General features: G+C 41.9%; 1 protein-coding gene across 1 annotated transcript in view; it reads left to right on the top strand.

Moving 5' to 3' along the window:
• The window catches only part of GALNT2 (polypeptide N-acetylgalactosaminyltransferase 2), a 65,143-nt gene extending 44,714 nt beyond the window's left edge, over nt 1-20,429 (top strand). The window contains exons 7-16 of the mRNA XM_035108474.2: nt 158-279; nt 2,941-3,028; nt 5,490-5,577; nt 8,241-8,344; nt 9,709-9,835; nt 11,029-11,121; nt 12,606-12,689; nt 15,181-15,307; nt 18,254-18,373; nt 19,944-20,429. Coding sequence (XP_034964365.1) covers nt 158-279; nt 2,941-3,028; nt 5,490-5,577; nt 8,241-8,344; nt 9,709-9,835; nt 11,029-11,121; nt 12,606-12,689; nt 15,181-15,307; nt 18,254-18,373; nt 19,944-20,099 — 1,109 coding nt within the window. The 3' untranslated portion in view covers nt 20,100-20,429. The remainder of the gene's footprint in view (nt 1-157; nt 280-2,940; nt 3,029-5,489; nt 5,578-8,240; nt 8,345-9,708; nt 9,836-11,028; nt 11,122-12,605; nt 12,690-15,180; nt 15,308-18,253; nt 18,374-19,943) is intronic.
• Nucleotides 20,430-21,959: the final 1,530 nt, after the last annotated feature.

The raw sequence follows: 21,959 nt of genomic DNA, 5'->3' as shown, positions 1-21,959 counted from the left end.
TAGAAGGTATAAGTGTAGCAGGATGATAAGTAAACTCAATTGTTTTGCCTTTGTTAGTAGTCTGATTTTTTTTAACTGAATTGTTAAACTGATGGAATAGTGAGCAACAAAAAAAAGAAAGAAAAGAAATTGGATAATATGTGGTCTTGATTTTCAGGTTTGATGCGCTCTCGAGTCCGAGGGGCAGATGCAGCACAGGCGAAAGTACTGACGTTCTTGGATAGTCATTGTGAATGCAACGAGCACTGGCTGGAGCCTCTTCTAGAGAGAGTAGCTGAGGTTTGTTATGAGGAGCATAGACTATTGATCCATAAACACTGTTTTGTTTGAATTCTGTGGTGCTTAAAATCATTTGTAGTGGCTGTTTTCAATCTGCATCTCATTTCAAACCGCTCTTCCAAAATAATTCCCAGTGTACTAACTAACATGCCAATTTGATACAAAGAGTTGTGAACTCCTGATTTCATCCATGGATAGCGGGTTTTTTTTTTACTGTGTTGTGAACGACCGTGCAATCCTAACTCAATGAAGGGTGGTCTGTAAATGAACCAAATAAATGAATGAAACAAAATTTGAAAAAGTAGTATTTCAGGCAGGAAGATTTGTACATTTTGCCCCACACATGATTAGAGCAGAATTGTTTGTAAATAATCATTGATTTTAAATAAAGAATTCCTGAGGCTAGTTCTTAGTTTAGTAGGACACACAATTAACCCTAACAATAGTTGACATGTCAGCCAACAATTGATTTGACCTCAATTCTGTTAGGTTTTAGAAAAGTGTTTGAAAACAGTGGTCGTATCACAGTGCCATATTACTATAGCATAGTTACACTTGGGATACACGCTTAACCCATATCAAGAAGCATACCATAAGACTTGGAAAATTGCAGAATAGGCAACCAGTGAACAAGGGTTTGGAGGTTCTTTCCAATAAAATCTAGTCAAATTCCTTTGTGTTACGCATTATTGTAAAGCTGATTATTTTAACAGCAGGCAAGTTTTGTCACTTCTGTTTGGTGTTATTTTGAACTTCAGGAAATTTTAATATTATAATCAGCTATTGTTACCGACAGTTTGGAAATGGTTTACTTAATAACTGGCAATGATACCGGCAAACATTATACGGTGGTACCTCAGTTTTCCGAACGTAATCCGTTCCAATGTTCCAATGTAATCCGTTCCAATGTTCGAGTTCCGAACATTCGAAAACCGAAAACTCAAAATGGAAGCCTCAAAATGGAAATCTCAATATGGAAAACTCAATACGGAAGCCGCGTTTCCTGTTAGACTTCCGAGGTGAGTTCAAAAACCAAAGCATTTACTTCCAGCTTTACAGTGTTCGAGTTCCGAAATGTTCATCAATGGAGACGTTCGAAAACCGAGGTACCACTGTACTTTTATAGTAGCATCGGCTGTGCTTTTTTTCTAGAGAAATAGGTGCCTGTACTCACCAGGAAGTTGTTACAGTACATGCCACACTTTTTAATAATAATTAAACCCCTTGGGGGAAAAAGCAGAGTGTATGATAGACAGTACAATAGAGTAAGCATAATCTTGTTGTAATACTCATTACAACTATTTTCAGTCTTCAAGGGACATTGCTTATGTAGCCAAAACAGCACTACCATACTCAAGAGGGGGGTATTGGGAGACTCTGGGAGGGTGGAGCCCCGAGGTATGCACAAGTACAAAACATCTTTATAAAAAACAGGAAAGAAAAAGTGCACATGTGTGCTATCACAAAGAGAGCAGGAGAGGAGGATGAACAGAGATAAACACGAAGGTGAGGGAGCTGGTGGGTGAAGCTGCTCGCTTGCCTCAAGACCTGCATTTTTACCATTAAGACTTATAACTGTGCTAGTTCTTGGCTCTACTGGTTCTTGGGGGAGCAAGCGAAGGGGGAGAACTGAAGACCAAGCTGAAAAATGCAGAAAGAGATAGGTTAGAGAGGCAAGTAAGGAAAAGGGACAAGGACTCAATGGAAGCAGAGGGAAGGGGGCCATGGAGCAAAGAAGAAAGAGGCAGGTCATAGGAATCAAAGCAAGTAATGGAGGGCAGAGAAGATAGAGGCAGAAGTGAATAGTTGTGTGAGTCGTACACAGGATCTTTAGCACTTCCTTGCTTTTTCTTGCCTGCTTGGCGATCATGCACAGCCTAGACACAGGGGAATAAGCCCCCACTCTTTCTCACAGGTCTCCCTATGCCCCACAGCTACCTGGGGGTTCCTCTTGGTTGCCTTCTAACCTCCCTGGCACTCATTTTATTGATAAATAGCTGTAGGGTTCCATAATTAGCCCCCCACCACTTTCCTGAACACACCCAAACAGGTTGGACTGTTCCTTTCCTTGTCTCCTGACCCATTTTATTTGGTGCCATCCCACTGTGTTGCCCTCACCCTTCCCCAGATCCTCGTGATCCTCCTACCAGCTGGATTATTGGCCTTGCATGTGGGGGGAAATCATGTTCAAATCCCTGCTCAGATCCAAGGCTCACTTGAGGGTTCTTGATCAACTCATCTGCCTAATCTCCCTCCAACAGATGCATTAGAGGTTAAACAATTCTTATAGGAAAGATAGGATACCAATAAATTTATGACTTTGATGGCAGGTGCTATAGAGTTCAGCTTTGAAACTATTGCAGGGCCAGGCCTGCACAAATTACTGTTGCTTGCCATGTGAATAGTGCCTTCAGTATCCAGGTCTATTTTTCACATAAATGAAGTATAGAATGAACAATGGGGGCTTGAGGACATAAGGAAAACTTAATTATAGCGAAATATTTTCTAGCAAATACATTTCAAGGGAGGGATAATCAGAAAAGTAGATTGCCTTTGTATGGATTTTGTGACAATTTCCATCCATTTCAAAAAGTTTTAATGACCTTCAATCTCTGAATATTTTATACTGATTCCACCCCCCCTCCAAATAATTTATTTTAGGACAAGACCCGAGTTGTGTCTCCTATAATTGATGTGATTAATATGGACAACTTCCAGTATGTTGGAGCATCGGCTGATTTAAAAGGAGGTATGTACCTTCTCTGGAATATAGGAACTTCCCAGTACCCCTAAATGTGAACACATCAAAGCATCTCAACACATAACACATGGCTGAAATCGTAAAAAGAGTTGTGGTGTTCTTGTTGAATCAGGTCTTCTATGGCATAGTTTTGAATGAATACCTTTAAAGTTAGGTTTTTTATTTTTTAAAAAAATGCAATGCTACTTTCTGAATTGAAAAATCTGATAGAAACGGCAGATCTTTATAATGACTTCACAAAAATGTAAGGCTGTACTTAAGCCATGAAAACAGATGGGGATATAAAGTGGTATGTTTCTACCTCAAATTTAAGTCCATATATGCCAGAATAGCATGCATAGAAACAGAATATACGATGCCTACAGTAGTTCTTTTGCTATTACTTTCTCTCTGTTAGTTGAATAAACAAGAAGAACAAGCAGACTGTTCAGTATATCCCCATGCTTCTGTAAGAGGGCTTCTGTAAACCTGAAACAGTTATCTTACGGTGGAACTTGTCTGATCAAATTGGGCTGATGCGTTCATGTCAGATTACTTTCCTTAATCCTACCAGCCCTTCAAGATATCTTGCGCTCTGTTTTTCATTCGTGCTCCAGAAGAGCCCCCTAATGCCTGTTCTCGTGCATACCACTTCTGGCTCAGTAATAGCTGGGAAGCAGTTGGATTTATTCTACTATTTGGATTAAGAGCATTCTGTGCCCCCTAATGTATCGCTATTTGAAAAAGCATTCTAGTGATCACAACACTACAATTCGTGCTGTGTAAAATTAGTATGCAAAATGCTTTTCAGATGAAGGATCTCAGTACAGTACAATGCAAGTAAGTTGAGCTTGTATCTTAATTGGTATATTGCTTCTGATAGCCTACAGATTTGCTAAGCAGAGGAGGGCATATGAATAAGGAACGGTGCATGTATACATATGTAGAAGAAACAGTTGAGTCTCATTTTGCTTCTGCTATCAAACTAATTAGCCTATTATGCACATTTTACCATTGGACTTCATTTTCGACTGAAATTCAGTGAATTATTCTGACACTTCTAACCAATTTCCAGTCCCCTTGTGTATAGTCTAGCAAGATAAGCAGAGTCCCTTAGCCTTAGGGAAATAAAATGGCTTCTTGTACAAAGCCTCAAATTACAGAAGAATTATTTAAATGCTTCTGGACGGTGTTTAGGTATGACCTGGGAAATACATATTCCAAAAGTATGCCGCTTTCCTTCTGGGGAAAATAAAATAATTCTTCATCAAAGGAAAATTTGGAAATGCATAATTGTCTAACTTTTTAAGGGTCAGATATCCAGCAATTACAAAAGGATTATAAATCGCACTTGTGGCACATGCAGAATATTCCTTGTTGCAACCATCTGGGGTAACAAGAATATCTGTCTCTCCTGTATTACATTTAAATTGTGCTTTTCCACCCAGGAGAACAAGTTGAAGAACATGGTTCTTCCCCTCCCTATTAACTTCACAACAACCCTTTGCAGTAGGCTAGGTTGAGAGTGTGTGGCTGGCCCAAGGTCAGTCTGGGGATTTCAGCTTGGGTCTTCACAATCCTAGTCCTACACTGTAATCACTGATTCTTCGTTAGTAGAAGCTTGTCTGTAAGCTCCATGTCAGCAGAATTTCTGTAACAGCTAGCAGCTGGTCTCTGCACATGTGGCACTGGAGTTTTGGTTAGTAGTTGCAAGCTATTTGCAAGCTACTAACCATAACTCCAGTAGTTATGGTTGCAAGCTATTTCTGACTGTTTTTGCAGAGCAGTCGGAATAATTTACGTCTCACAACTATTGTCCTAATTTAGCGTTAGTAAGTGAAGAAATGCACAGGGGAAAGCAGCCTTAATTTCATTCTGATTTCCCCTAGCCCAGCCAGTGGATCCGAGTAATGGGCTCTGATCTTGGTCACTTTGGCCCTCTTAAGTGCACACAGGGAGGAACAGACAAGCCAGGACCTCTGTATAACACTACATCTTAACCTGGAATTGTTACCTCAGTTTGTAGCCATTATTTGTTCTTGGCTTGCTCATTGTCCTTTGTTGCAGCAAAACAACACAGTCCCTGATTAATTCAAAACACTTTCCTCTCTGCATCAGCAGAGAGGAAACAAACAATCCCAAAAGATGCATTCGTTGTAAGCCCTTAGCGCGGTTTACAAATCACACGTGGTTCCATGTTTGTGAATGAGCTGGAAATCACATGCATTCTTCCTGTTCTTTCATTCTCGTGCACAGCAAGACTTCCACACTGTTTAATTTAACTTTAGAACCCTTGCTTGTCATTACATGCAAATGAGAAACCATAGTTTGAAGCAAAACTTTGGTCTGTTTTAAACACGGCTCCTTCAAACCATGGGTCCAAAAGCTAAAAGAAAGAAAATGTTGTAATATCCGATCTGCACTATTGTAACTTTCTCTTTTCCCTCCCCACCTCCGCACTGCCTTTTAGGCTTTGATTGGAATTTGGTATTCAAGTGGGATTACATGACACCTGAGCAAAGAAGAGCACGGCAAGGAAACCCAGTTGCTCCCATAAAGTATGTTCCTGCCACCACCCTTCCCCTCACAAAACAATGTTGTGGTTCTTAGTAAGTGCAACTTTGAGTTACCATCTCCCCAGGTTATGCTTGGCAGACTGCTCTTGAATTATTTTGCACATCACAAACTCTAAACGCAGGAGGAAACTCTTGCAAATTAAAGTCTCGACTTGAAATATGGCAGGCTGGTACTTGAAGTCAAATATTGCTAACTGTGTATTAAATACCAGAACTTTGCTGTGGTAGTGATATTGAGTCATCTGAGACTTACCATTGGAAAACATAAAAGGTATAACCTTACATTTAAGGTGAGGTTGAACTGCCCGCAAGGAAGGAGAAATTGAAAACTGTTTTATGAACCTTAGTGATTTTCTGTTGTGCACAACATACCAAGAAAGCCACGTAGAAAATGAGTTAATACAAGACTCCTTAAACAGTAGTGGTCTCACAAAACGGATAGCTTACTAATTTAATTCATAAGTTGCTGCTCTACCCAAATAGCATAAAGTGAGCATACAAATTATTATTGTGTACACAGTTTGATTCTTATTACTATCGAACTTTTAAACTATTAACTTCTAAACCAAAGATGGCTAACCAGTGGGCAATCTCTGGCCTCCTAGAAGGGTTTCTGGTGGGTCTTTGGGGACCCCTTCAATTTTTGCAGCTTCTTCTTCTTCTTCTTCTTCTTCTTCTTCTTCTTCTTCTTCTTCTTCTTCTTCTTCTTCTTCTTCTTCTTCTTCTTCTTCTTCTTCTTCTTCTTCTTCTTCTTCTTCTTCTTCTTCTTCTTCTTCTTCTTCTTCTTCTTCTTCTGAAACTGTGTTCCATGGGTGTTTGGCTGTTTGTGTTTTGTTGTTTGGCAGGGCTGAATTTCCTTTGTACAGTCACTGCAAGAGGCAGCTGCCACTTCCTTTATTAAGAGCTCCTTCCTCTTTAAGGGAGCTTCTGCAATGCTTAGCATCCTTTGTGCCAATGCCTAATGAATGAAGACATATCTCTCTTCCCTAGAGTAGCTGAAGTCCCTTGCTGGGAAGGATGAGCAGATATGGTTCTGATATAGCTCAAAAACAGAGATTTGCTATGATCTTGTGATGGATTGCAGGTGGTGCATCCTTCCCTTCCTTTCCGCTTCCTTTGTCAGCCCCTTCCCAGAAGGGAGCAGCACTCTGAAGCAAACAAAACGTAACCCACTCAACGCATCATCCCTTGGCCTTCTAAGGAGGAGCTTCCCCCTTCCCTTGCATTCCACACCCACTGCCTGCAGGGAGGGAGAGAAGATGCAAGTTTGGAATGAGGGTGGAGCCAGGCTGCTGAGACTGGTCCCAGCTGCACTTTGCATTTCCTTGGGATCAAGGAAAAAATAATCCAAAAAAGGAAAGGTTGAGCATGCAAAGTGCAGTCCATGTAATTGCTGCTTTGATTTTCCCACCCCCACCCCCAGGCAAGGTGTTTCCCCAGCTTGACTCCCCTCCCATCTCAATATGTGCCTGATACTGGCTAGTTTTGTTTTTGTTTTCAGTTTCAAAAACAGGATTCATTTTTAGCTTGGTGTGGTTGAGTGCCCCACACCCACCCACCACCAGAAATAAAATGGCAGCAGTCTGAACTTTACATGGGAAATGAGAGCAGCTTCTGGGGTGTGTGGTTTGCATGAGTTGGTGTGTGGATTGTGCGAGAGAGCAAGAGGCTGTCCACACCCACTTTGGCCACACCATGGAATGTACCCTTCAGAGGGCTGGCCAAGGGTGAATCCTTGGGCCAAGAAACGGTTAGCCACCCCTGTTTTGAACTGTTGCACTGTGTGTGTTCCATGCAGGTCCTAAATTTGTTCTCTGCATACAACTCTGTTTCACGGGATATCTGCTGTCACTTTAAATTAATGTAAATTTCTTTTCCTTCAGAATGATTGATATGCTTAAAAGTTGGCAGGGGATCTCTTACAATTCCAGTGGTCAGAGGTGTGGGATCTCTGTGCCACAGAAGTTCTTATCCCTCCCCATGAACACAAGAAGCAGAATAACCAAATGTACATAACTCATATCTAAGGCAAAGAATGCTTTGAGCAGAATACGCGTTATCCTGAATTTAAATCGATAAATGGGATAGATTTGTATGTTGGTTTGTAAAATACTTAAAGAACTTCAGAGGGCAAAGAATTATATTTTCACATATCTCAAGCTATAACTTGCTCTAGGGCACATCATACTAATTTATGATAATATACAGGAGCAGGAAGGAGCCTTAACAAGCCTTGGACTTGCACGCTTCTCCCCCACTGTGCACAGTCCAAAGGAAGACTGTAGCAGAATTCATTTTCAGTTTGAATTTCAGCTTCTTGTATAATCTGAACTAGGAATCCTAGTTTCTGACTATTTACAGTCAGTTTCAGAACAAGCTTGCAGATATCATTTTTCAATTTCTAGGAATAGCCACATCTACTTCCAAGAAATCTGAGAAATGGTCAACCAGGAATCAGTCTTAACCACATTAGTTATGTGATAACGTGTTTTAGAGCAGTAGCATGTGCAGATAGCTAGAACTGAGCAAAATGGCCTATTTAAGGTATGAACAGAAAATGCTTTGTTGAAGAGTCTTCGTATCCGATTATCCTGTGCCAGTATGCAATGTTCAGTTTCCCTCTTTTATCCCTCCTGTTTCTTTAGAACACCAATGATAGCTGGCGGACTCTTTGTGATGGACAAATTTTATTTTGAAGAGCTGGGAAAATATGATATGATGATGGATGTATGGGGTGGAGAAAATCTAGGTAAGAATCTTTCTGCATAGAATTCTCTCTTGAAGAAAAGCAAATTATACTGTAACCTAATTTTTGTGAGTTCATGGCCTTGAATTCACTGTCTGGAGTGGGTTAAAATGACAGCTAATACTTTAAGTGGATTATTGGCAAAAATTCAGCCACAACAGGGCTGCATTCTAAAATTAGAGCTTTATGTTGAAAAATAAAAGCTGAGGGGACTTCTTTGTACAAGGGAGAAGCAGAAAAAAAACTTAAGAGATTTTAGTCTTTAAACAAGTCATGCATAATTTGAAAACACCATTCTGTGTTAATTAAAATGTAGCAAAAGTGTGTCATTTAGCAGGGTTTTAAAAACGTTCCACACTTTTAAAAACTTAAAGTAGGGCACACACAGCACAGTTCATGGGTTTCATTTTCTTGTGAATACTTTAAGGAATCTATTGTAAAGTAGTTACTTGAGGGATGAGCTAATTAATTTTGATTATCATTCCTAGTAGACACTTGGCACCTTAGCCGAAGATGGATTGTGATTTTATATCTCTCTTACACCATCAAATATTGATTCCCCCCCCCTCCCATGCTAGCACTTTAGTTATTGGTCCTTATTTCAAGGTGTTAATGTAAGAGTCAAGAAATACGAATGTTCACATAGTCATGGTGTAGCCTATTGAATGTTGGAATTTAAACATTTTTAATTACCTAATTGTAAGTACAAAGAGTACTTCTTTCTCTGGGTGAGCATTCTAAATAATTTGTACTGATGACATAAGCTTGTCCTGTTTGCTGTATTTAGGAAAGAAAGGGAGTACATTAACCTGATCCAAAATGGGAATTTGAGAGGTGAAGTAGCAGGTGTGCCATAAGTGTTGACATGAGGGGCACATAAAAATAGCAGAGGGTAGAAAGAACTGGAACAAAAGTAGCAATTTTGTTCTTACTGATTCTGAGGGAAGTGGTTGCCATCTACATTGTTGCAGTATATAAGAATATAGAAACCACGTGGGAGAGACAAGCTTGATTCTTGCAGAAATGTGTCCCACCCCCATGACATTGATGTGTTTCTTATCATTCAAACTTGCTCTTCTAGTGTGAAGTTGCTTCAGTGTGCACAAATTACTGACGCAACATGGGATAATAACCTCAGAGGACTAGGCAATCACACTGCTTCCATAGCCTACAAATCCATATTAAAGACCAAAAGGAAGAAAATAAATGGGAAATGTTGATTCAGATATTCCTGCGCATTTGTGTGCATGCACAGCCCCTCTCCCATTGCAGTATCAGTGGGAATGTTTGGAGGAACAGAGAACTAACTATTTCTGCATTCTTGTCTTCTTCTTTTTTATTATCTATTGCTTGTTTCCCAATGACAGAGATTTCATTCCGTGTTTGGCAGTGCGGAGGGAGCCTAGAAATAATCCCATGCAGCAGAGTTGGCCACGTGTTCCGAAAACAACACCCTTATACCTTCCCAGGAGGAAGTGGTACTGTTTTTGCAAGGTAACGGTCAAGAGATTGCTTTAAGTAAACCAATGAAACCAAAGATGATTAGCTTATAATTAGCTGGCAGAGCTCTTTATCAAAGAGTAAGATGCTATTGAGGCTTTAAAAAAAAGTCTCTTAATACACCTTAAACTACTGTCAGAATAACTAAATGCGTTAACCATTAGCAAACATTCCCTGGTATGGGGCAACAATTCTGCGCTACACTGGTGGTATAGTTTTTCTCCTTCAAAGACCAATGACATCGGTCGATAAGGTTGTTGAAGAAAGTAACCATATTATAGAAAAGTGCTGGGAAACAAAATCAATTTAGGGAATTCCGATATTGCCAATATTGATGATCAAACCAACCATTGAAAGTGTGACAAGTCCTAATTGTTGTTAGAAGGTTTAGGGGTTGATCTCACTGATACAGCAAATCTTTTCAAATTTACTGTAATTTCAGGCCAGTGTAGAGAAAGCAAAGCTGAACATGACTTGTTAGGCCTAGCTACAATGTTCATGGTTAGGAAAGGCAGCAGAAAAATGAAAGTATATTGCCAAATATTTGTGTAAGTACTTCCACCAATAATATTTATTGTATTGCAGGTGAAGATAAAATAGAAGGTTTTGAATAAATTCCATTGAGCATCAATCAATGCATATTGAATTAATAAAGATGTTTGGATTTCAGCCTGTTTCTATGACAACGAGAAAAAGTTGGGAATCAAAATGTACCTGAATATGTTAGAGTTGTTAGTATAAAAGAGGAAGAGTACGCATATGCCCATGTTTGGTATCAAGGTCCTTGGGTTAGCCAGCACTGATCAGATGCTAAGTGTATCGGAAGTACAGTAGGACATGAAATCAAAATGAATCCTCAAACAATATTACTGGGAGCAATAAAAAGACAAATTGGAAAGGAACATGCCGTGCTAGTTGTGAACATGTTAACCTCAAAATGTATCTTACTGACAATGGCACGGAAATCAGTTTTTCTACAAACGCTTGGTCAATGGAGAAGGAAGATCCTCATTTTTATGAGCAAGATCATGACCTAAAGGAGGGAAAGAATGAAACTTGTCTATTATTTGGTTCCTGCAGCATCTTTCATGTTCAAGGATCTGCAGTACTCAGATAGCAAGGGAATGAGGACCCTGCCACAGTAATAAGAGCAAAAATAATATAACATTATTATGGTATATTTCCAGAAATACACGTAGAGCAGCAGAAGTCTGGATGGATGAATACAAAAACTTCTATTATGCAGCAGTGCCTTCAGCCAGAAATGTACCTTATGGCAAGTAAGTGTAATTACTCCTCTCCTCTTGTTAATGCCTTTTGAGATTGCCTTTCGGAGGTGGCCTGGATTTAAAATACTATAAAGTTAATGCTTAAAGTATCATTGGCTATAGAAATACAGTTTCACATGTCTCCAGAGAAGGGCATCAGTGAAGGTTTCAGTCCCACCTTATGGTCAGAGATAAGAAAGATTTGAGGGAAGTTCCCAGAATCCAGAATTTTCTGTACCTAGCTCTCTCCCTTAAGGGAACTTTGCTTCCTGGCTTCTCAGGCCCCTCCTTGCTGCTCAAGGGGTAGTTGGCTAGCCAGAAATTGCGGCCTCAGGTGGCACCAACCAACTGGTAATCTGCAGAGCAACACAAAACCGGAAAGCCATCGAGGCTTCTGTAGGGGAAGCAGCAAATGGATGTGAAGCCAATTGCTCTCATTATCTAGGAATGCCTCCTAGCAGCACTCGGTGATCATGACTGAGACTAGTGACTGCCCCTTTCCTTATCAAGAGTGAGGGCTTGAGGATACCGTGTGACAACTCGCAGCATTCCCTTTTAGAGGTTTTGCATTCTCCCTGGTCCTCTGAGGACGGGCAATTTATGGTTTTGTGTTGTTGGTTTTTAACTCCTCCCTCCTCCCCTGCATCCCTCTATTCAGCCTTCTGAGCCCAATAAAATCCCTGTTGGAAGCACTCTACCAACTGTTTCTCAGGCTCCTATCTTTCAGCTGACCACTGACATTCTCACAACAAATAAAGGAAGCTTTGTTGGCAGATATGTATGTGGAGCTAAGGGGTCACCTTACTGCTATCCTTTCTGACTTGCCTGCAGCAAAACCTTCACAGAACAGACAGTTGCAGCTCCACAACAAAAGGGTCTCCCATCCACATTCAGCCCCCCCCCCCACATCAGACTGAACTTGCTCCAGGCTCCCTTAACCCTTTTGACAGTCCGCAAGGGACAGCTAACATTTATCCATTATTGCAACACCCTCCTCTAGCACCAGCACTGGGCTCACTGGATCCCTTCGTTAACCCTGAATATGATCCGGGGGAGTGGAGTTGAGGGATCTCGGGTGGAAGAACAAACCTCATACTTTCTATTTAACATGTTCCTCACTGAAGCTCTTCTCCAGCAGCAAGAGAAAGAAGCATTGGTTCATGCCTGAAAGGTAGTTCTGTGTTGCTGGATGAGGGGCATCAGGTCTAGCCCTGTTTTGGGCTGCTCCAATTAATCACCATAGTTTATCCAGCTTAACAAGCTTTTCCCATTTAGTTATGGTTAGGGAAGTGTCTGTTTCTGTGTCTTGTCTGAGCAACCTGTTGGAGCTTGGCTAGGACTCTGGGAGCTTTCCCTCAAGTTCTCTTTTCTGCCTTTGACCACAAGGTGGCACCCTGAGTGATGCTCTTTCTCCAGCGACACAGAACTACCCTTGAGTTAGGAACCAACAGTTCATTTAATATACGGTAGCTGATAAACACTGTTTCTCTCAATAGTATTCAAAGCCGAATGGAGTTGAGAAGGAGACTTAACTGCAAACCATTCAAGTGGTATCTTGAAAATGTGTACCCTGAGCTAAGGTGAGTGATCTATTTTATACAAGTGATGTTTGCTGTTGCCTTTCAGCAAATTGGGGGGGGGGGACTATCCTTTCCTCATTAAACTTTTATTTTGTGACTTTTGTCCATCTGTTTTAATACCTTCAAAATGCAGCTTGTACATCAAGTGTGACAGTGTTGCTAGGAATAGGTTTGCTGCTTTTGTAAATCCATGATAAACTAAAAACACAACACGTACCGTGTTTCTCACATTTTAAGATGTCCCTATAAAATAAGACATGGCACGATTTTCTGGAGGCAATAAAATATAAGGCATCCCCCCAAAATAAGACATGCTGAGTGGGAGCAGTGGTGGGAGCAGGTCTGCATGGCGGTTTTGCAGCGTGCGCCTCGCCGAGCGCTGCTGTTTCTCCCGGGTCCCGCTCAGTCGGGACTCTGCGCGGTGCGTACTACTGTCCTTGCCGGCTCCCGCTGAGTCGGGGCTCGGCACAGCGCACGCAGCTGTCTTTGCCGGCTCTTTCTTGAATGAATCCTCCACCCCGAATTCGACCAAGCCCAGAACAGCCTGCCAATCACACCGACGAGCAACCGACGTCGCTTGCTCCCAGCGGTTGTGAAGGGGCGGGGCTCCGCTTGTGAGCAGGCCGGGGGGAGGGTGAGAGCAGAAGCGGCCATTGGGTGAGAGGCGTTTCGCGCCTGAAATGGCCGCCGCCGCCGAACAATGGACGAGCCTATGGCAGGAGCAGGGCCCACCGCGGCCGGTCCTGTCGCCATGGGTGGGGAAAACGAGGCTGAAAGCCAGCAAGGCCCCGCAGACCGGGCCGACGGAGAGTCGCGGCTCAACCTGTTGGACATTTGCGGGGTGTGCGGCCAGAACATCCAGAGCCGGCGGCCCAAGCTGCTGCCGTGCCTCCACTCGTTCTGCGTGCGCTGCCTACCCCCTCCGCATCGCTACCTCATGCTGCCGCCTTCCGCTGCACCTTCGCCGGGCGCTGGCGGCCCCAAAGACCCGCCGCTGCCTCCGCCGCCGCCTTTGCTTCAGCCTTCCCCGGCCCCCTCGTCGCCCGTCGCCACTCCGCCCTCGCCGCTGCACTGCAACCCGGGTAAGGAAGCCCGCGCGGCGGCCGTGTCACGACTGGGGGGTGAGGAGGAGAAGGGCTCGTAGTTATCTCAGAGAGGGAGAGCCCCGATCCAGCGGGAGCCGGCAAGGGAAGCAGCGCGCGCCGCACCGAGCCCGACCCAGCTAAACTCTGAAAGCTTAAAAAATTAAAAAGCTTAAGAAAAAAAAATAAGACATCCCCTGAAAATAAGCCATGGCGGGTTTTTTTGGAGTAAAAATAAATATAAGACATGACTTAAAATGTGAGAAACACGGTAGCATATACATGTTTATTTATTTATTTAATTCCTTCCTTCCTTTCATCTAAGGCAGGCATAGGCAAACTCTGCCCTCCAGATGTTTTTGGCCTACAACTCCCTAGCTAGCAGGACCAGTGGTCAGCGATGACGGGAATTGTAGACTCAGAACATCTGGAGGGCCAAGTTTGCCTATGCCTGATCTAAGGAGTTCAAAGTGGTGTCCTATACTGTTGGCTGGGACAGGAAGCAAAGTTGCCTTTCTGCCATTTAGCCTAGGCTGGACTAGGAGGCTGCTTCAGAGGCCAGCTGCTGCTTGCCAATCACAAAAGCTAACATTTCATGTCCCTATTCCCATCTGCACCTAAAAAGCAGCTGAAGATCGGAATATACAGACCCAGATGGCTTACTAGGCTGGGTCCCAACCACAAAGTTTCTGGTTCAAGCCATGTATTTCCCATACTATATAAAAGTCACATGGATAATTTTTCTTCTTCTATGTGTGGTCACTTCTAGGGGAATAATCTGGGAGAGGGATCAACTCCTTATTTCATACTCATAATTACTAAAGTAGATAGAATCCATGTTTTTCCTGTTGTACATATAAATGTGAATTTAACTGGACGGGGCGAAAAAACATTGAGGAATAACTAATTCATGTTTAGTTATGGCACATTGGGAGTTTCTGCCGTGACAGTACTTTAAACCAGATCAGTGTGAAGTAATTTCTCATCTCTTGTCAATTGTCATTCTGGATGCAGTTCAGTTTATTTTAGCTGCTTCATCGGGTATGTTATGGGGAGAAAGTGGGATTTGAAAGAATAATTTGAATGCCTATATTCAAGGTTACAAGGCAGAGAGATGCACAGCACATTGAGTATTTTTCTACTCTCTGCTGTACCCCCATAAATGTTGTTAGAAGAACTGCTTATTGGAAAACTTCCTGTGGTGCAGTTGGCTGCTGTTGAGTCATTTATCTTCAAATCCAGGGGAATTTAAAATGCAGTTTTGGGGGCGGCTGAGAGAGCTACCAACAGGAAAGCTCTAGAAAAGAATTGCATTGTGTTGCCTCTGAATTTTACTCAAACATAGAGTGGTTTTTAATATTGAAGGATGTTTGGAATTCTAAACTATTTTGTGGTGTTTTTCTTTTCAGGGTACCTGATCACCAAGATATAGCTTTTGGGGCCTTGCAGCAAGGAACCAATTGCCTTGACACTTTAGGCCATTTTGCAGATGGCGTTGTTGGTGTTTATGAATGTCATAATGCCGGGGGAAACCAGGTTAGTAATCACAGGTTCATAAGTGGCAATAAATTAAATTCACTACATGTCAGAAACATGACTGATGGGAAAATCACATGTTATATTCTTTATCACCCCAAAGAAAGTAGGTTTATTACTATATTACTCTTTTAAGTCTTTCAGACCTGCCTATTTTGTTAAATTGTGTTTTGGTCACTTTTCTTTCTGGCATTTGCCAAATATGGCTTTGTGGATTTCCGCTTGTGTTAAGGGGATATGACATGACAAACGAAAGGATACTGGATAATTTAACTTTTGCGGGCTGTAAATAGACTTAACTTCTCATTGTTTGTGCAGATACAGAAACTTAACATATAGACATTTGAAGTATTACTTCATCCCTCTGAGACTTTGCCTGCAAGCATTTTTTTTTCATGTTGAGGATAAGGTGGGTGAATGAATTGGTTGAGTGTATATGCGTATGAGAGAGACATTCTTACTTTTAGAACACGGATTTCCATTAACAGCTCTTGAACCTCAGGGTTAAACATCATTAAACAGCTACCGATGAAATGGGGCCTTAAACGAGAGAACACAAAGCTGACATTTTCAAAATTCATGCCTTTTTGCTTCACATTGAGATGATGTGCAGAGGTGATGTCAATAAACTTACGTATTTATTTCCATATCCCATGGAGTGCATGGGGGGATTGTTTGGCCGAGTGAAAAGAAATAAAATATATGGCATGGATACAGGAGCACAAATTCCATGGGCTGAATGGGAAGTGGAGTGTGCTCTAAACTGAATCCAGACAAAATAGTACAGAACAGACCTCAAGCAGTGGATGCATTAAGTACCTGTGGGCATCTTTTCCTGAAGCAGAGTTACAGTGAAATTGTTCTCATCTTGCAACTTAGTGTTGCAACTTCAGTTGCCTTTTCTCCCTTGGCTTGTGAAGGTCATTGTTTGGGAATAGCTCCATCTTGTGGTCAAAGGCAGGAGTAGTGGAACTTAAGGAAAGTAGCCAACTCCCACTTTTTTTGTTCCCACAATTCAGATCACTCCTGCCTTTTTGTCAAAGCAGAACGCTTTCCTTTAGCTCCTGGCCCTTACTTCTCCTTAAGCTTGTAAATTTTATCTTTTTCTAACTGCAGCCATTCATTAAATGTCTCCTCCTTGTTCCATTCTCCTCTTGGCTACCCATGCTGTCTGCAACTTGGAAGCCCTCATTCTCTTCTTCTCTCTAGCCCTCCTTTCCCTCCACCCTAGCCTGCTGTTTTCTTCCACAGTCTTTTTTCTACATTTGTTTTGCCTCAATCTTTTTCCACACTGTCTCCCTCCCCATTCGCTATGAGTGTTGCTACATTTTGGAAATACTTTAAGCTGCCTTAATAGTTGAGGAACGAGTCTCCACTTAGACGTGTCAGATCATGTGGGAAATAAAATTAAGCTGGCGGAATGAAAACCAAGAATAATTGTTTGTTAAACGTACAACCTTCTACTTGGAAAAGATATGCTTGTAATACCCTTTAGTATCTCATGCTTCACATAGTTTTTCAGTATTTTTAATTCAGGGGCTGGCTTGCGCATTAATCATTTTAAAACACTGTTACCAAATGGCTTCTTTGCAAAACCCCATTAGTCATGTCAATTGCTTGGTGGTGCCTTTGTCCTAATCTGACTCGTAGTACAATCAGATTTCATTTGCTGCCACTTCCCAGAAGTAAGCTGCATGTTTCTTTATTGAAAATGACATGGTGCTGCTGCAGTTCTGCATTTGAAATATTCCTATGGAAGAGCCCGGTGCTTAAAGTGTAGTTAGCAGAGGCGTAGATCTTGATCATCTCCAATGATGGGAAATTGCACTTCAAGCCAAGTTCAAGATGGAACAAGACCCTCAATAGGCATTACCTATGTGGCCGATACTCATCAGCAATGGCCTGGTGTACGTGCTGAAAGGGACGCGGGTGGCGTTGTGGTCTAAACCACTGAGCCTCTTGGGCTTGCCGATCGGAAGGTTGGCGGTTCAAATCCCTGCAATGGAGTGAGCTCCCGTTGCTCTGTCCCAGCTCCTGCCAACCTAGCACTTTGAAAGCATGCCACTGCAAGTAAATAAATAGGTACCACTGCGGCGGGACGGTAAACACCATTTCCGTGCGCTCTGGTTTCCGTCACAGTGTTCCGTTGCACCAGAAGCGGTTTAGTCCTGCTGGCCACATGACCCAGAAAGCTGTCTGTGGACAAACGCCGGCTCTCTCAGCCTGAAAATCAAGATGAGCGCTGCAACCCTATAGTCGTCTTTGACTTGACTTAACTGTCCAGGGGACCTTTACCTTATGTGCTGAAATGCAGGTTTTATAAGAGAGAGGGGTGTAAAATGTCACTGGCAGTTCAAACGTTGTCTATGAGTCTTTCCTGCTTCTTACTTTCTTAGGGGTGAAGCAAAACCTTAAAATTCATTCAATACATTTAGATATTCCCAGAAGGTAGGATCCAGTTGTATGATGGTGTGCTGTGCCGCCAGCAGAGGGCAGTATAGGACAACTGTCTCCAGTTCATCTTAAAGCTGTATTGCACTTAAAGGTAAAGGTAAATGGACCCCTGACCATTAGGTCCAGTCATGACCGATTCTGGGGTTGCGGCGCTCATCACGTATTATTGGCCAAGGGAGCTGGCGTACAGATTCCAGGTCATGTGGCCAGCATGACAAAGCCGCTTCTGGTAACTTACAGATTCACAATTCCAGGATTAATATTGGATTCCAAAGCACCATCTAAAATCATTGGGGCAGAGTTCTCAAATGTTTCTCCCTAGGTGGTGGTGGTGGTGGTGGTGGGGAATACCACAATTTGCATTTCAGAACAGACACTTCTGTCTTTGTAAGAGCCTTTTCTTGTATTAGAAGAATTTTGTAACAAGTAAATGAAATGTTTTGCAAGCATTCTGCATGGATATAACTATATGTCATTTCCTTTCTGTTGCAGGAATGGGCCTTAACAAAGGACAAGTCAGTGAAACATATGGATTTGTGCCTTACTGTTGTAGACCGAGCTCCTGGCTCACTCATTAAACTTCAGGGCTGTAGAGAAAATGATGGTAGACAGGTCAGTACACAGAATACAGCCATGTGCAAATAGGGCTGAGAGCACACCAATACCATGTGCGCCCTTGTAGTTATTTATTACTCTTCCCTGTGCCTTGTTCTGCCTCCTACCTTTCCATAGGATATTATACATGGATTTCTGGCAGTAGAGCAGTGTTAGGGTTTGTGTCACTGAATCACTTTGCCCATTGGGTTGGCTGCTGTGAGACTCATTGTATTATTATTAGTAGTAGTAGTACTAGTAGTAGTATACTAACATGAGTTTGACCAAACTGCAGGAGGCAGTGGAAGACAGGAGTGCCTGGCATGCTCTGGTCCATGGGGTCACGAAGAGTCAGACACAACTAAACTACTAAAGAACAACAGTAGTAGTATACTGCCCTTCATACTTTGATCTCAGGGAAGTTCACAGCATATAAATACAACATAAAACAATAAAAACATATTAAAACCAAAACAATAACCCCATCACCCACTCTCACAAACACATTTAATAATAATAAGAACAACAACAGCAACAACAATTTATTTATACCCTGCCCATCTGGCCGAGTTTCCCCAGCCACTCTGGGCAGCTCCCAATCGATTGTTAAAAACAGTACAGCATTAAATATTAAAAACTTCCCTAAACAGGGCTGCCTTCAGATGTCTTCTAAAAGTCGGATAGTTGTTTATTTCCTTGACATCTGATGGGAGGGCGTTCCACAGGGTGGGTGCCACTACCGAGAAGGCCCTCTGTCTGGTTCCCTGTAACCTCACTTCTCGCAATGAGGGAACCGCCCGAAGGCCCTCTGCACTGGAACTTGGTGTCTGGGCTGAATGATGGGGGTGGAGATAGGATGTTATTCAGCCAAAGGCCTGGTTGAAGAGGAATGATATATAATGAAGGTGCCAGGTAAGCCTCCCTGGGGAGAGCATTCCACAAGCAGTAGAAATAAATAAATCCTTATATAATAATAATAATAATAATAATAATAATAATAATAATAATAATAATAATAATAATAATAATAATTTATTATTTATACCCCGCCCATCTGGGCGGCTTCCAACAGAAAATGAAATAAAATAATCTATTAAACATTAAAAGCCTCCCTAAACAGGGCTGCCTTCAGATGTCTTCTAAAAATCTGGTAGCTGTTTTTCTCTCCGACATCTGATGGGAGGGCGTTCCACAGCGCGGGCGCCACCACCGCCACTTAGGTTTCATTCACCTCCCAGCATTTAATCTCCCACTCTAGTATTCCAGGGGCTTTCAGCTTCCATTTGGGAAGTTTATGTGAACAATACTAAAGGAAAATTTACAGCCACAGTGGGTTTGCAAAGTAAATTTAACAGTAATGACTTTAAGGACTTAAAATTATTTGCTGTATGGAAAATAGATGGTAGACAAAATAACCCTAGAAAATACTGGGCTTTAAAATCAACATTTATCTAAGTGCAATAACATTTAAATCTTCTTCTTCTTCTTCTTCTTCTTCTTCTTCTTCTTCTTCTTCTTCTTCTTCTTCTTCTTCTTCTTCTTCTTCTTCTTCTTCTTCTTCTTCTTCTTCTTCTTCTTCTTCTTCTAGAAATGGGAACAGATTGAAAGCAACGCAAAACTGAGGCATGTGGGCAGTAACCTCTGCTTAGACAGCCGAAATGCCAAAAACGGTGGTCTGACGGTTGAAGTCTGCAATCCCTCGCTATCGCAGCAGTGGAAGTTCACGCTGAACCTGCAGCAGTAGTAGGGCTTGCTCAGGAGGACTGTTCCCGTTTCCGAAACCTTGGGCAACATTTTGATTGCATTACTGATACTTTATATACCTCAGTATTCCATCTTTGTCTGAAAGTAGGCGACAAGTGAACAAAAGGGAAGCAAGCGAACTGGGGACCGTGCCATTGCCTGGTCCAACGTAGCTGCTGCACGACTCGCTCCCTTCCACCGCAAAGGCTCACCAGTTCCTTTCCAGCATCAAGCTAAATCCTTCCACAGCAGATGAATAAGATTCCTAGGAAAAAACAGATGTACAGTAGTAGGAAACTGATTTCAACACACAGAAGAGGGGGAGGGTGGGAGAGAGGGAGGGAGGGAGGGACTGATGGGGAGGGAAGCAAAATGTTTGGAGAAGATCATTGGCAGTCTCCATTTTACATAGAAATCAGTGTTCATGGTTTCCAGAAATCAAAGCATTTTGAAGGTTTTTTGCCATGTGTACTTGGTATATTTCACCATGGACTTTTCTATGACAGAACTCTTAAATATAAACATTATATATGTTTATATATAAATATATATATATAAAATATATATTGTCAAAATTTTCAACTTTCTATCAATTTTTCACCATCCTGTAATTTATCCCAAAAACAAACAGAACAAAGAAAAGCAATTTAACACTTTTCTGGGAAGTGGACTGGACAGTTGGTAGAAGAACAAAACTTTGTGAAGATGCAGGTTTGTGCTGCTGAGTTGTGTTCATGCAAACACTAGATGTTTCTGCTTTGTGGAGTGTGCCTATTTTTTTATTTTATTTTTTGCGCTTCCTCCTCCTGGGAAATGCCGGACCTCTGCAGAGGAGGGTGATCAAGTGGCAGAAAGGAGCTCGCATGCTTCATCTCACCAGCATTGTCACCTCCGGTTGGGGAATTCATGCCATGCGCTCTGGATACCTATAAACTTGGTATTTGTATTGGGCAATTTTGGGCTACTTAAAAAGATTAGTTTGGCCTTCTTTAAATAATGCAGCTGGGAGGGTTTAGTCTTCAGGTTGTGTTCTTATCAATACATGCTTCTTTTAAAAAGTTCTCTGACAGCACAAGATCACAATAGCCTTCTCGTGGAAGCATGGGCAGCTACCTACTGAATATCAACATTTCAGCTGTTACGCCTCTGCTTTTGGGGGGGCAGGGGTTGTCATGGTCTGGGCTTTTTCTTTACACCTGTGTCCTGTTTTTTTTTAAAAAAAAAACCTGGTGTTTCAAACTTGGCTGGAGGAAAATAATCTGAGTACATTGGAAAGAGCCATTTCAATCCAACTGCTGTTTTTATATCAAGGTAATGCTGACATCTTTGCCTGTAAATTCCCCCTCCCCCTTTCTTAAAAACACAGCTTATGTAAGATTTTAACGGTGCCCTCTGGTGATTACAAAGGACAAAGACAAATTATTATGCAATCATGTTTTGACAGTGTTCTCTTCCAGCTACATAGGTCTGAAGAGTGTTCCATGAACTGTATTTTCCCTTATAGCTGCAGTATTTGCCACAAAATGCTTCCATTGACACAAAGGCTTTGACATTTGCCGTACCGGTTTAAAACAGGCTGATGAACTGTTATATGACATGCTTGTGATCTCTGCAGGTAGTATTCGGAGGTGTCATATGAATTCTACATGGTTTGAATCCACATTGCTTTTTCCTTGAATGTGGATTTGTGCATATAATCCTCTTCCAGACCAAATTTCCTTCTGCCACACTGCAACTTCCCATGTATATCCTATATACATACGACCTTGGCAACAAAAAGAGAGAAACTTTGGACTTGAGTTTTTCAAGATTCGCTTTATTTTCAGCCACCCAACACTTGACATGAAAAATATTAGTGAAG

The sequence above is a fragment of the Zootoca vivipara genome, chromosome 3 (assembly GCF_963506605.1).
Source record: "Zootoca vivipara chromosome 3, rZooViv1.1, whole genome shotgun sequence".
NCBI classification, from domain to species: Eukaryota; Metazoa; Chordata; class Lepidosauria; order Squamata; family Lacertidae; genus Zootoca; species Zootoca vivipara.
Note: the sequence above shows the minus strand (reverse complement) of the source record. Positions and strands in the feature narration are given on the sequence as shown.